At 47.5% G+C, this 14706-nt stretch overlaps 5 protein-coding genes across 5 annotated transcripts; 1 reads left to right on the top strand and 4 right to left on the bottom strand.

The window, feature by feature from the left end:
* The first annotated feature begins 44 nt into the window (after positions 1-44).
* On the top strand, positions 45-4408 carry F5J12DRAFT_817903 (lethal giant larvae like, C-terminal-domain-containing protein). The gene is made up of 17 exons (XM_051745158.1): positions 45-241; positions 305-430; positions 484-571; positions 635-665; positions 717-859; positions 917-981; positions 1035-1057; positions 1108-1155; positions 1212-2135; positions 2188-2626; positions 2677-2859; positions 2906-3277; positions 3326-3431; positions 3485-3753; positions 3802-3967; positions 4020-4089; positions 4143-4408. Exons 1-17 carry the CDS (start codon positions 76-78, stop codon positions 4191-4193), a joined length of 3270 nt encoding a protein of 1089 aa, XP_051601603.1. The 5' UTR covers positions 45-75; the 3' UTR covers positions 4194-4408.
* Positions 4409-8243: 3835 nt separating this feature from the next.
* Positions 8244-10928, bottom strand: F5J12DRAFT_717717 (uncharacterized protein; the record flags this gene model as incomplete). Its single annotated transcript, XM_051741081.1, has 9 exons — positions 8244-8329; positions 8380-9125; positions 9163-9286; positions 9333-9515; positions 9566-9960; positions 10014-10159; positions 10209-10371; positions 10425-10606; positions 10668-10928. The coding sequence occupies 9 exons, from the start codon at positions 10926-10928 to the stop codon at positions 8244-8246; spliced, it is 2286 nt and encodes a 761-aa protein (XP_051601602.1).
* A 142-nt stretch (positions 10929-11070) lies between these two features.
* F5J12DRAFT_685270 (uncharacterized protein) lies at positions 11071-11244 on the bottom strand (the record flags this gene model as incomplete). The annotated part of the gene is made up of 1 exon (XM_051740301.1): positions 11071-11244. A coding segment is annotated over one exon (174 nt), but the record flags the coding sequence as incomplete, so codon positions are not given.
* A 652-nt stretch (positions 11245-11896) lies between these two features.
* F5J12DRAFT_687987 (uncharacterized protein) lies at positions 11897-12082 on the bottom strand (the record flags this gene model as incomplete). The annotated part of the gene is made up of 1 exon (XM_051740340.1): positions 11897-12082. A coding segment is annotated over one exon (186 nt), but the record flags the coding sequence as incomplete, so codon positions are not given.
* Positions 12083-12109: 27 nt separating this feature from the next.
* Positions 12110-13171, bottom strand: F5J12DRAFT_781372 (uncharacterized protein; the record flags this gene model as incomplete). The annotated part of the gene is made up of 5 exons (XM_051742557.1): positions 12110-12379; positions 12411-12488; positions 12646-12800; positions 12873-13006; positions 13059-13171. The coding sequence occupies 5 exons, from the start codon at positions 13169-13171 to the stop codon at positions 12110-12112; spliced, it is 750 nt and encodes a 249-aa protein (XP_051601599.1).
* Positions 13172-14706: the final 1535 nt, after the last annotated feature.

Raw genomic sequence — 14706 nt, 5'->3', positions numbered from 1 at the left:
GCACTTACTCAATATCGGTATGCTGCCTGAGGCGCCTTAGCCTAGCACTACCTTGATGACACATGGTACATCAACATGCTTTTTTCTAAGTTGACATCGAGACACCAAAGTGAGGCTTTCTCTGATCTAACTACAACCAAGGAAGTGGGTGACTGGCATCCAAACATTCTGCGGGTTCTAAATTTTCACTTCGACCTGGTCACCATCGCATTCGATCCGACATTGGGACTCCTTTCGAGTGGTACGTATAAGTTATTAGGCGATGGTGACTGACGTTAGATCACGCCTATCAACTCTTCCATAGGAACTTCGTCTGGTGTGATCCGTATCTTTGGAGCTCCGGGTGTAGACGTGTCGCTAGACCTACCAGAACCACTACAGGTATCCTTTCTTCGGTTTTCAGCTTCCACACGTCAACTCGTGTGTATCGGTGAGCAGATCCTCACCGAAACCCGCACCAGAAGAAGTTGATCGTGACCCCAGACGAACGCGACCAACTACATGTCTGGGACCTGAGCCAAGTTGGACGCCCGCTGCACCAACAGACGTCGGCTTTGAACTCTTGTGTCAGGTAAGTATAGAATCTTCAGACACCTCAAGAGTTGATGAGCTGAGGTGTTTCGCATTTTGACAGCGACATATCCCTTTCTCCCTTCCATACCCATGTAATATAAATCCCTTTCCTGGGGAGTTTCGGGTTGACTTATAATCCCTAGGCTCTCATTGTGTTTCAAACGGGGGAGATCAGAGCATATGACCTGCTCTCCCTCCAGATGTCGCCGTACATGATCCCTAATTTGTGGAATTTGCACATCGAAGATGTAAACGCGACCATGAAGTTACCCTCTGACCCGGCGATGTGGGTCCTTGACCAATTGCAAAGATTCCAATGCATCGACAAATGATTTGCATCTAGGGAGCTGCCCATAGAAATTATCTGTCACCCTCGAAACTTGAAATGGATTTTTGTTGTGTTCACAGGTGTGTCCACAAGTCTTTCACGCTATGGTAGTATTGATTCCTGGCGGGCGTAGGTGGGGTAGTGCTTTGTGACTTGGTTCGTGCTACTATCCAGCTACCACCCTTTGCCATCATGACCTGTATCAGGCAAAACGTTCAGTGGTGGCCGTTTATACGCGTCCAGAGCCCGTCAGCGTCAGTATTCGTGTTAGCGAACTCTGTATGCATACAACAATAAACCCTTTCTCCAGGTGGGTTCGATACACAGTGCATCATTTGCGACGTCGATGGCCATCCATCCTTCTGGTCATTTCTTCGCCGTTGGCTATGCAGATGGTGTCATCGGCTTCTGGGCGATCGCAGATGAAGCGCGGCCCTTATCCGTCAACACACTTGCTGAGTTAGGTGAGCATGTCGGCGGTTGGTCGCCATTCGAACAGTCACCTGGGGGTGTTGGTGAAAACAACCAACATCCAAATTTGGAGCCGGTATGCAAATTGGCATGGTGTGGATTCCCTAACACAAGCGATTCGTGCGGAGGGAATTCTTTGCTTCTCGTACTCGGAGGGTGCCCAACCACAAGCGATCGGGGACTAGTAGCGCTCTTGATGCCTACATTCAACCCCGACTTATCGGCACCCTTCCCTGACAAGTCAACTTCCCTACACCAAGCTGCGCGTGATGAGATGGTTCAAGTATTGATACCCAAGAGGGCACACATTTACTCACCATCTGCCCAAGTGCGTGACTTTTGCGTTGTCTCCTGCCAGACCCCCCACTTTTCCGGCATATGGGATCCTGCTGCCGTAATTTGCTTGTGTGGCACTTCGTCTGGCTCGCAGGGCGTGGAAACGTATAGATTTCCCCCACGGAGTTTCCTTGACAGTTCCCTTGCTTGTTTGGGGAATTCATCCGATTCGTCAGAAACCGATATCGTTGGCCATCTCGCTGCATTACTAGAGGAGATGAAACTTGACCTTGATCAGGAGCTGTTAGTGCCGCCAAGTGCGCTGAGGTGCGGCCCAAGTAAAATCGTTAAAGTCTATGCACTGGACGTCAAATGCGAAATCATGGATTATCTGTCCAAAGCTTCGACCGCAGGGAATGCGTTGGTCTTATGCGGTGGCGCAGCATGGCTTGGTCCTGCCCGTCTAACACAAGCCAAACTCTCCAAGGTGCTTACCGTTAAACTTGCCTCATGCAGGAGCCTAAAGAGTATACGCCTAGTACCAGCCAAGACGACTCCTCATAACGATCCATGGTGACGCCAGCGTACGATTCCACGATATCAGTCCACAGCTTCTCATCACCACGCGAGAGTCTCCGATGACCAAGGACTTCCCCGAAACACTCGTTGACTTGATCATTAACATATGTGACATATTTGCGGACCCTCAATTGAGCAAGGTCAATCTGCCGATACTCCCAAAAATACAGTCAGTTCAGTTCACTCAAGAGTCGCTGGAGTGTTCGATTGCCCTAGAGACGGGGGAAGTTCTTCTCTACCGCTTCCGGCTGAATGATCGCCAACAACACGTGCCGAAGGAGGTGGACGATGAAATTGTTGTGCTTGATCAAAGTCTTGCTGCAGGTTGCAAATTTCGCCCGTACCTGATGTTGCATAGAAGACCAAGTAAAACGACGTCTCATTCCCTCAATGACGTTGGCGAGTTCGCAATTCTCCCGCTTGTTCATTACCTGCTGATGTTCCGATAGGTTTCCTTGCAGTAGGTTATGCAGACGGTTGTATCTCTGTCGTCGACTTGCGGGGCCCTTCCATACTCCGTGTCCCGCGACCTGATCACCCGCGAAAGGGTCCACTTGATTTCCATCAATCACGCAACTGTGGACTAGACGGTATTGTTTCCCTGACGTGGACTGTGTCAGGAATAGCTTCTGGTAACGCTGGAGTCCAGTATAGTGGAATGATTCTGACGTCAAATAGAACAAAACCTTTTCTTGAGGTTGATTTCTGTTCATGAATCTGGAGCATCCTACGTCTACAAGCTGGCTCGGCAGCCGGGCTCGTCATCATATTCATATGTGGAAGCAGTCACCACAGAGACCCTACCCAATCTATTTGACAATTCATCCTTCGTGATTGACTCCAGAACTGGCGCACTGATGCGCGCTGACAAGGTTATGTTTGCTGTTGCACTGCGGCAAGGTGATAGTGTTGCAGCGAATAGCTGTTTTTGGGTCACAGCAAGTGCGCAAGGTGCAGAGTGCAGGGTGGATATCACGGGGAAACGGGTGGGGAGAGTGAACTGGGACGCCAAACAGAACATAATCCACGCTTCGCCCGTCGAGAGAAACGGTAAATTTCTCAATCCAATGCACCTACCTGGTGATTGATGCAGGCCAGGTTCCCAGTCATTCGTCGCATGGGGGTCGAAGGGTGAAATATTAATGTACACCCTTCCTTCTCTCGAGCTCTTGCACACAAGCACCTTCTCACCGATGCCTGCAAGGTAATTACATGGCTCTGACCGCTTCGAACCAGAGATCCTAACTATCTCACCAGCCTCAATCTCATATCCGTCGACATAACCGGTGACTTCATCTATTGTGAGACGACCGAACGGCCGGCTATGTCGAGGGTTACGCTGGCTTCTTTGTTCTCCTCTAGAGGCGTCTATGACGAGCCGATTACGGCTCTATTAGAGCACATGACTACGACACCACCAATACCACCCCAGCCACAACCAGCACCTCCAGGACTGTCATCAGTTCTAAGTGCATGGCTCGGCCCCCATATGTCTGCGTCAGGGGAACAGCAGCTTGATAACATATGTACGACAGTCTGCTTGGAATTGAGCTACCTTACTGAATGAGTTTTAGTTGCTGGTCAAAATAGACCTGTGCCGCGCCTTCGGTTTCCAGATAGCGGATCCCGGGACGTTGAACCAGTTGACCATTCGAGTGCCCAGTCTGCAGTCGCCAACACCCTTCGACGCGCACAGGATGACGTTTATGGCAGGCTGAGCTCCGCTTTAACGGAGAGAGGGTAAGTCTAATCTTTTCTACAGCTGCATGACTTTCATGGCGTGTGGTTCCAGGGAATTGCTTGGTGCCGTAGAGCAGCGTGTCGAATCGACTGCCCAACGGACGGAAGAGATGGTCGCAGAGGTAACTTTTACTACATCAGGATAGGTGTGGTACTGAAAAGTATTTACCGCCAGGCAAGGAGAGTCGCGGCGAAGCAAGGGGCGAAGAGATGGTTTGGGTTCTGAATGATATGTGGGCGATATTGCGCAGAGGAACAGGAGAAACGAAGAGCAATAAGCAAGAACACTTGCCTTTGTTAGAATGGTAGTAGATTTGAGTAATAAGCTTGGGGCTCAGTAGTTGTCGTTTAGACAGAAGAAAGCAATGTGGAATTGCGATAGGGACTCTGGTCGAAAAGACCGAGTTTATATACATGTAGCTTTACACATGGACCAGTAGCATATATGGAAAGAGCTAACTATGTATAGTAAAGAACAGCATAGAAGGTCATGGAATATGATGTATAGTATTGCATCATTGTGGAGCCAGACCCTTCAGTCACATGTAATCCAGAAAGTGGGTCATCCGACATGCACATTTGGTCCTGAAAGTGGGACTAACTGACATTGGCCTATAGACCCTGATGGTGGATAGGCCGACATGTTGGAGGGAGGTCGGCTGACCTCACTGGGGGATGGACTCACACCCTGGAAGTGGTGTTGGCCGACCTCACTGGGGGATGGAGCCACACCCTGGAAGTGGTGTTGGCCGACCTCACTGGGGGATGGACCCACACCCTGGAAGTGGTGTTGGCCGACCTCACTGGGGGATGGACCCACACCCTGGAAGTGGTGTTGGCCGACCTCACTGGGGGATGGACCTGCACCCTGGAAGTGGTGTTGGCTGACCTCACTGGGGGATGGACCTGCACCCTGGAAGTGGTGTCGGCCGACCTCACTGGGGGATGGAACCACACCCTGGAAGTGGTGTCGGCCGACCTCACTGGGGGATGGAACCACACCCTGGAAGTGGTGTTGGCTGACCTCACTGGGCAATGGACCCACACCCTGGAAGTGGTGTCAGCCGACCTCACTGGGCAATGGACCCACACCCTGGAAGTGGTGTCGGCTGACCTCACTGGGCAATGGACCCACACCCTGGAAGTGGTGTCAGCCGACCTCACTGGGGGATGGACTCACACCCTGGAAGTGGTGTCAGCCGATTTCACTGGGGGATGGACACAGACCTCACCACCTGGAAGTAGGGTTGGCCAAACCCTGAAAATTCCCTTGGCATAATCAATTGCTTGTCAATTTAGATGTTACCAGAAGTATTGACTCTGATGACACTTCCAGATGGACATACCCCCTGAGACCAGTGTTGGCCAACCTCACTGGGGGGTGGCCTTACCCCCTGAATCCATGGCCATTCTTCACCTCCAGGTGATGTCAGTGATCTCACAGGGTTTGAAACTTGCAATGAGCATGGGTAGCCATATATAGGGATCCTTTTGATTCACACCATCTACAGTTTATTTATAGACCAAGACCCAGAGCTCTCTTGGTTGGTTGACGAGCTCTAGTTGATTTCTTGCTTGCCTCTTCACCCTCCTTTGCCATCTTCTGATCAACATCCCCACTGCCTCCCCTTTTTCTTTTCCTCACATCCTTTCTTGTATTCCGGGATTCCTTCATGCCACCCCCCTGGGTGGGACAGGAATCCCCTGCACTGACCCCAGTTGTTTCCTGTGCACCAATCCCTCTGCTTGAGCCACCAGAATTCTGCTGCAGTCTTGCAACTACCAGCCCCACTGCACCCATAACATCTTCCCCCTTGTGGATATCAAGACCTGAGCCTAGCAAAAAGCCCAGATTAGCAGCTTCAGGGTCATCTGATTCTATGTCCTGTGCTCTTTTGCACTCCCTCCACAACAAACCAAATCCCAGTACAATGGTAAGACCTTTCTGGGTGGATGCAAACTTTTCACTTTGCAATTGATACAGTGCCTTCCAGAAGGAATCCCCATTGCCATGCATCTCCTGGGGCAAATACTGGGCACTCCAGGCCCAAGATGCCCAGACAGGCAGGTTGACTGGTCCAGCATCAGGTTCCTGTACAAAATGTTTGTTAACCTGGTATTTGAAGAAAGTTTATCACTTACTGTCTCTGGCAAGCCATCTACAAGCTCAACAAGTTCCTGGTACCTGGGCATGATGCAAAGGGACTTTAAATATTTCACCCTGTCCCCATTGGCATGACAAGCAGGGCTGGATTCATGAGGGGTATCTTCAGATGGGGCCCTCCCAGAGTCAAGGATATCCTGGGCCCCTGATGAAGTTGCTATAGGGGTCATACCAGCCCCACCAATTTCTTCCCCTAAATCTGAGGGCTTGGCCTCCACCCCAGCTTCACTGTCCTCCCCAGGGCTCATCCACTCTCTCTTTTTGGATGGGGTTTTCCTGTTCCAGGGCCTTCCCAATGGCTCGTCCTCCTTTTTGCACTTGATGAATGAAACAATCACCTTATCCTCCTCCTCTTGGGAATTCCAATGATTCCAAAGCATCCACATGTTGGCCTTGGTCCATTTTGAAGGATCTTTCATCACAAATCCTTCTGGGATGGAATCGGAACTCAGATACTCCAAATGGGACTTGATAAGCAGGCCCCAGGGAACCTTGGCCTTGGGCTTCCCTGTAAACTTTGCTATGTTTCCAACTTCCATCAACAACTGTAGATGCACTTGACAATCAAGAACATACCATAGGCAGCCTGGAAGACCATTCTTGCCAAACTCTGCTGGACCTTGAGTTTCTGACCAGTCCAAGCTGGTACCTCTGGGTTTCCTTCATCATCCAAGGCTATCTCCACCTTTGGATTCTCATCATTCAAATCTTCCTCAGCTGAGTATGGAATCAACCTAGGTACACATATTACATTGATCACCAACATTTATCACTTACCAGCTTCAGTCAAAAGATAATTGGTTAACATTTGCTCTCCCTTTAGAACCCAATCCTTGGTGGGCTCTGAAGACTCTGAGAAGGCCTTCTTCCCATCAGGGGGTTGTGTTTCAAAGCTAGGTTTCTTCATTAGCATTGGATAGACAAGGTAAAGGGGAACCTACACTGCCATCTTGATCTGAGAATCAGTAGTCTCATGAGCCAGAAACATCACTATATTTGACCCCATGGTCCTCCTGACTGTTTCAATAAAGTCTCTGGCCATGTTGGGAAAATTTTTTCTCCTGTACCTGAATTATTGCATGATTAGTATAAGACATTTGAAGTAGACCAGCACTGACAATTCATGAGTTTCTTTTGGAGCTCCCAACTTATTCCACTTGGAAGCAGCCCTCCCTGCTTCAGCCTTCTTGTCATCTGCAAGAGACTCCCACCACTGTTGGATGATTTTGGTCCTCTGACCTATGGTCTTGGGGTCCTTGGTGTCCCTCCTCTCCCTATCATAGGCATCCATGTCCTCTTTGAAGAGCTGCTGGGAGGCAGTAAAATCAGTGAAGGGTTTTCTGTAATTTCCAGCCTTGGTAGGTCTGGTCCTCTCCTCTCTGCCATCCTCATCCTCACCAGTCCCAGGCTGCTCCTTCCTCTTGTCTGTTGCAGCCAGGATGCTCTCAATGATGTGTTCCTCATCATCCTGGTCTTCAGGGTCTAGTTCTGGCAAAAACACCCTTCTGATGGCCTAAATACACTTGAGATATGTGAAACTTGATGAAAAAGATACCCTACCACTCTCAAGTTCTGGGGCAATTCCACAGATCCTGAAGATGCTTGCTGAAGGATCTGGGATTTCACATCAGCCAGGATCTGGGCCCTGAGGTCAGGATTCCCTCGGGCATCTGTGTACTGCTCCACATAGGAGGACAGCAGATCAGAGTAGACTTCAGACCAATCAGCCATGAGAGAATAAAATCAGGGGGATAATTAGCAGCACAGATGATGGAGGTTGGAAGCAAGGTGAAAAATTTTCAGCCTTTCCCAATTTAGGCAGGAGGTTGAAGTTTTTGGCCATCACTCTTTTAGGAAAGGTACCATTATGGTATGATTGTTTTGATGTATTTGCTATTCACTTTGATTCAGATACCAAGTGCAAAGCAAGGGTAATTGGAAAACTATACACATATACCCATGTTCTAAATACAATCCATTTGTTTACCTTGGAACATCAATTGGGCCTTTTTGGAAAAGTCAGTCCACAACACTATCTGCTTATGAGCATAAGCCTTTTTCCCTGGTTCCAACAATTGTAGAGCCCTTTTCTCCCATATGTCCTTCTGGAACTCAAACCATCTCATGCCTCACCAATGACAATTCTTCTTTCCACCTGTCCCTTCTTGCCCTTGCTTTGAGCCAGTTGATCCTGTAAACTGCCCCACAATTTATCAGTGAGATTTTTTTGAGTAGTATTAACACTTACACTCCTCCATTAAACCCCCCTTCTCAGCATTCAGTTGACCCTGTTCACCATCCATCATCCAAAACCATGCCATTTTGCTGGTTCCCTGCCCAAACCGGTTCTCCTCTGTAACATCCTTACTCACTGCCAGGTCCTGGGGCTGAATAGCCTGATATTTTTGTCCAATCTCTTGATTGGGTTCCAACTGGAGAATGGCCTGCCTTGCCCTCTGATAACTTCTGACCTGCTTGTTTATCCGAGCCACCACTTTTTGGATGTCCTGCTTGGTTCTTGTACCTTCCCTAGTTGATTGTGCACTGTGGAAGTTCTGTCTGTATAACATTGCCTTGTGTCCAAGGTTGGTTTGGAGCTGGTCTAGACAATCATTAGCTTGCCCAATCCTGAGTTCCATTTCTTCTTTGAGGAGGTCATGAAGGCCAAGCTCCATCAGTTTGGTTGCTCCAATGGATGAGGGCATCCATATACTCATGAGCTCAGCAGGTAGCTCCTCTCCTTCTTCTGTAGCCTCCCAATCCTCATCATCTTCCCAGTACTCTCCATTGTCATCAATTTCTTCACCTTGCCCAAGGAATGCTGGATCATCCTGGGGTATGAAGACATCGTCCACCTCCAAACCTTTGAGAAATGCCTGGCTGGTGCCATGGAATTTGTCAATCCTGGCAGAAAGTCTTTTTCTTTTCTCTGAGACTTTGATTTCTTGTCTGGTAGACATGTGGCTCTGTCTAAGCTCAGATCTTAGCTGGTCCCTGCAGGTCTGGTTAGCAACCTATTGCTTCTGGAAACCACAGACCATACTGTGCATCCTCTATGCTAATTCCTTCCACAAGCCAAGCCACAGAACCATGGCTCCCTGGGGACACAGGTGGATTTTTCATGAGCTTTAACTGCACTTCACCCATGGTAGGGGCTACAGGCCATCAGACATGCCCAGGGTTTCTTAGGAACATACTGACCTTTTTCCCCTTTCAACAAATAAATGTCTAGGGAATCACCTCGATTTGCTTCTGCCTCAAGAACATCCGACTCCCATTGGGCAAGTTGGCCAGGGTCTAGAACAGCTGTCAACTGCTCATATGCCTGATTCATTTCTTCTAGGCACTTGTGTGAGGTCTTGTATTTTTTCAACAGTGCAGGAACTGAGATGTACAGGGTAAATTAACTTCTCTTTGAAGAAAAGGTCTCTCACCCATGTTGACAATTTTTTTCCAGTTAGAATCTCTCATATGGTCATCATACACTTCTTGTCTGTGGGCCTGAGTCATAGACCTTGCAGTGGGAGAGATCTTATTGAATGGAGCCCACAATGTCTCCAAAATTTCACCATCCAGATGACCAGCACCCTTGATAAAGTTGAGGCTATATCTTGGAAAGCAAGAGAGTTTGTGGGCAGCAAGATGAAACTTCCCCACAGCAGGAATGATTTCCAGGGAGGGAGGGAGATGGAGAGAGCAGCTGGATTTTACCCGACTCTGGAAGTTAATACTCCACTGGCACCCAACATCATAAATGACAAGGGCCTTTGTGATGCTTTCTGAATGATAATCAAGAGCACTGCAGATGGAGTAATCTGTGTTCATGTACCTAGCACAAAATGAGTTCCAAAGGCTTCCAGTACATCCATCAGGTCCACTCACTTTTCCCCTTTCTGAAAGTCCACCACAGAATGGGGAACAAAGCAGCCATGCTGAGCACAGGCTGTGGCACCAATCCCAGTGGACCGGAGATTGGACTTGTTAATATTAGCAGCATTGATTGCCCTGTGATTGCTGCAGGTGGATCTCTACCAGTACAGTGGGTCATTTAAACTCCATGACCTTGGGACAACTCACCTCCTTGTTATCCAAAGACCGCTCAAGATGGGCCTGGTAGGGCTTTTCAGCAACCATGTAACCAGTTCCATCTGCTAATGACACATCCAACTCAGGCTTGTTCATTTTCATATGCTGAGCAGTGAAGTTGCCATCCATGACATATTGCCTCATTATGGTATCACTAAGGGGGGAGGGGAGTTAGAAATCAAAACCCTACAGATTATCACTCCATACCTGTCATATCGGGTTTTCCAATCTGGAGGTAAATTAATACCTGGTTGTGGGCAGGCAGGACAAAAGAGTGCAAGTTCTCCTTGTCTAGGATCTTGTTCTTTATCATGACCAAAGCCAAACCATTTCCTATGTTTCAAATCCCTCCACAGTCTGGAAACCCTCATCAGCTCTCGGTACCTGTCCTAATTGGAAATGAATGCATTAATAGAACCCCCTAAGAGCAAATAGTGCATGGCACTCAACTGGTATACAGTCAGGAAATGCATTGTTGGTGAACCTCTTCAGCTTCTGATAGAAACTCATAGCTGAAGTCTTGCATTCCAGGGCATCAATGAGAAAGTGATTAAGAACATCAAAGGTGAAAGCAGTCTTGGGCTTTGTTATACTGGCTGGAAAGAGTCTTTCCCTGAGTAAATCAAGGTGCCAGTCGATTGGATCTGATCCAGGGCAATTGCACCAAGAAATCTCATGAGTGAAAATTCCTTCTGTGTGCACTATGGTCATTTTTGATCTGAAGGATCTCCTGCTACCAGAGGTTAACATGGAGGCTACAGGATATGACTGCCATTGACCTGTAATTGGGAGGCCCTTCCCCAGAAGTATAGCCCAACTCCTCTGAGTCTGGATCCTGATTCTGTCTGTTTTGAGGGCAAGGACAACCCCCATGGCCAATGTGCCAAAGGAACCCAAGTGCCATCAAAGAGGTATCCTGGTAATGAGTAGCATTCCATCTTTGTACCTTGTGGAATGGAAGATTTTGATGCACTTTCACAGCACAAGGACCACACCAGGCATGCACACCAATGCAGGACATGCATCTGATACTTCCTTCTGCCTGACAGCACTGCTCACATATCCCCCCCTTAGCCAGCTGCTCTCCCTCAAGAATGACTTTGAGATATTCTGCTCTCCAAGGCAGCCATTCTCTGATGAAATCATTTTGACTCTAGGGGATAATTTAGCCAATGCAGTATCAGGCAAAACTTCCCACCTTGGTAACCCTCCTAGTATTTGGGGTATCTTCCTCATCATTCCAGTCCAAGGTAGGCATGTCAAAGGAGTCTGGGACAACATTTTGGGAGCCTATTGTCCTGGGGGTCCTTGGAGTTGAAGGTTGACTCTGAGATGGGAGGTAGAGGTGTCTAGCATCCACCTCCTTGTAGGTGTCCTTTCCTCTCCGGGTTTTAGTGACTTCAAATTTATACAAACCTCCTGCAGAGCTTTTGCCAAGGACTTTGGTTCTACGACGACGCATGATTGAGCACAGGAAGAGTCAAAAGCAAGGTTTTCAGCTGTATTGAAAATTTTTCATCCCCAAAACAACACCACACAAGTCCAGAACAAGGTTATCAAATGTATTTAAAATATTTGTACCCAAAAATTGCCACTAAAATGTGTTTTAAGTGTATCTGACAGCCAACCCAAGAATGTCCTTTTGGGTAGTCCATGCTGGTCTTGTGACCTTGAGTCAGGTCATGTACTTTGTCCTTCATATAATGCACCAATGCAATTCTTTCTCCCTTCTCCCACTTTGGCACAGAATGTTGAAGGATTTTTCCTGATAGGAAAATCATGGTGCCTGGGGAATAAGCCAGTTCAGCCCCCAGATCTGGAATAAGGAATTTAGCATTGTGAGAACCCAGGCTCACTAATGAATCCAGAAGGGTTGGGGTGGATGTGACATCTCAGTGAGAGGGAGTTTCCTGATTGACAATAATATCAATGTTGGTATAGACCGATGGCCAATCCAGGGATATCTCATTCTCCACCCTGCCAGCCTTGGCCAACATTGCTTGATCACCAGCCCTGGCCATATCTGGCAATGAGACCTTTGCTATATTGCTCCAGAAGTGTTCCACATAAGAAATCTTGAGCAGCCATTCCCTATTGGCTTTCTGTTTGAGGGATGTGCTTTGATAGAGTGTATCAACCAACCTCTTTAAATTTGTCAGCCCCTACCATGGAAATCACAGCACCTGGACAAACCTCATGAGCCTGTTGGAATGTGGCAGGAGACATGGAAATCCTGCCATGTCCATACATGACTTGGTCAACAGGCTGATGCTTATGGCCATATCAGTTTGTTAAGCTTGCTTTTGTCTTTTGGCTTGTTCTTGGGCTCAGTCTGAAGATTGTCTTTTATGGAAAGGAGAAGGGAATTGAGAAGTTCCTATGATATAAAAGCTGTAGTGAAGGGTCGTCAGAGAATGAAAACACTCACTATCCGTGCATCTGGGACAATACCAGGCAGATACCATACTATCACCCTGCCATGCACATCCAGAACTGTGGCAGGAGCATTGATATACCCAATTTTTGGGTTTTCAAAATGGATGGTCCTGTCCTTGGCATGCACCAATGGTTCAGAAAACCTGTCTGCATCCCAATGCAACACATCTATTAAGGGTCAGACTTGGATCACTTGCAATTGTTGTGGAAATCACCTACAGGGATTGAGGATGGCATGTGTAATGACTGCAGATGCCAGCCTAACTTCCAAAGATGTAATAGCATCTGAAGTTAGACCAGATTCCCCTTGCAATGTTGCCCTGACTTGGGTTAACTCAGCCAAGGATCGAAGTCTATTATCCAACTAAATACACAGCAAGTGTAGCATCACTGCTTATGGCTTACCTTGGCTTCCTGAGCTGGTGATTTGAGAAAATAGAGCTGGAAGAGATCATAGGGACTGTTCCAAAGGCAGCCTTCAGCATTCCAACCACCATTGTATGCAGGGAATCATCCATGATGATGTGGGGGGTGTTGGAAAAGTCAAAGGAAAATTTTTCAACCATGAGAAAAATAGTTAAAAATCACTCAGTACATAAGTTGGAAGTTATTCTCCACAAGGGACCTTGCTTGACTTGGGGGAAGATCCAGAATCCAGAAACCCAACTTAGTCTACTAGATACACCATGTTTCTTGAAACATCTAGTCATGTAAGCAGGGGCCTGGAATGGTGGAATCAAACTCAGCAGCAGTTGAACTCCAAGTCAATCCAGTCCAGCAATCTCTTGAGCATCATGGGAAACCATGGAACACCAATACTAATCTAGCAATCTAGCAACATCCAACAGCTAGGAACACATCCAGTCAGCATTTGAAGGGAAGATGTTGGGTTGCTAGTAATGCCATTGGCAAGCTCTTGAGCATCAAAGGGAAACCTTGCTTAAGAAGATCAGCCATGGAACACCAGTGCTAATCTAGCACCATCCACCAGCCAGGCAGACTGACATGAAACAATACACCAAGTCATTTGCTAAGGTTAGGGTTAGAAGGAGACTTGCATGAAGAAATACACCAAGTCTTATGCTAGGGTTAGGGTTAGCACATGCTTCATTCAAAAAAAGAAGCATAGATTCCCACACAGCATTCAAATCCAATCAAAGCAGTGACATTTACAAGGTCATACATAAATTCAACTACAGTTACAATTTCAACTACAAAGGTATAATGGTTTCATAAGAAACCAAGGCTTGCCTGCATTCCAGAGGGGGCCCTCCTCCAGAAGTACAGTTGGGCCAATAAAAACTGTCCTCAATTCAACCAAGTTCCCAAAAAAGCGCACAAAAGCTGATAACAAAGATACTAAAAACACATTAGCATCAACACAACTTTGCAAAGTTCACATACCTGAGGTGCACTATTTATTCACCAGGAGTCAAAGACAAACAGCTCTAGAAAGTTTATGTCAGTACAACATAGATTATACAGAAGTTGAATACTCACTACACCAAAGCCTGACCAACTAGCTACTACCAATATATACCAACACATACCACACAAAAAAACGTCATAGGCTGACCCACACAGGTGGGTACAGACCAAATAAAACATCATAAGCTGACCTACAATGTAGGTACAGACTAGCCCCCAGATCCCATATGAGCTGGCCTACAATGTAGGCACAGACTATTCCCCCAGACCCAACATATTACCCAACAACCAAAAATTGTGCTGGCCAAGCACAATCTAAGGTCAAGGGCAGCCCCTCCCTACATCCTGTAGCTGCAGACTACAGTCAATAGTGAGGCACCAAGGATGCTGCAAAGTAACGGTAATCAAGTAATGTGAAAATTCTGGGATCAGAGGTGCCACTTACCTTATGACAGCCGAGACGATGGGCTGAGATAAAAACGAAGATGACGTAGCACACAAAATGGGAGAGAGAGAGGGGGAAAGGGAGATGGAGATGGAGGGAGAGGGAGGACGATGGAGGGGAAGCATCACATCGCAGGGAAATGCAGTAAGGGAAAAAACATGCCACTGACTGGGGGGGATT

Source organism: Pisolithus orientalis (assembly GCF_024613125.1).
Source record: "Pisolithus orientalis strain OTSU chromosome Unknown F5J12scaffold_8, whole genome shotgun sequence".
Taxonomy (NCBI): Eukaryota; Fungi; Basidiomycota; class Agaricomycetes; order Boletales; family Pisolithaceae; genus Pisolithus; species Pisolithus orientalis.
The sequence above is the reverse complement of the archived record's forward strand: the minus strand, read 5'-3'. Positions and strand labels throughout refer to the sequence as shown.

What these genes read in the sequence shown, in the direction of transcription:
- F5J12DRAFT_817903 (XM_051745158.1), top strand. Translation starts at nt 76, where the DNA reads ATGCTTTTTTCTAAGTTGACATCGAGACACCAAAGTGAGGCTTTCTCT. An exon ending in TTTCTCCCTTCCATACCCAT is followed by an intron (nt 666 to 716) that starts GTAATATAAATC and finishes TATAATCCCTAG; the next exon opens with GCTCTCATTGTGTTTCAAAC. An exon ending in TTCGCCCGTCGAGAGAAACG is followed by an intron (nt 3,278 to 3,325) that starts GTAAATTTCTCA and finishes GATGCAGGCCAG; the next exon opens with GTTCCCAGTCATTCGTCGCA.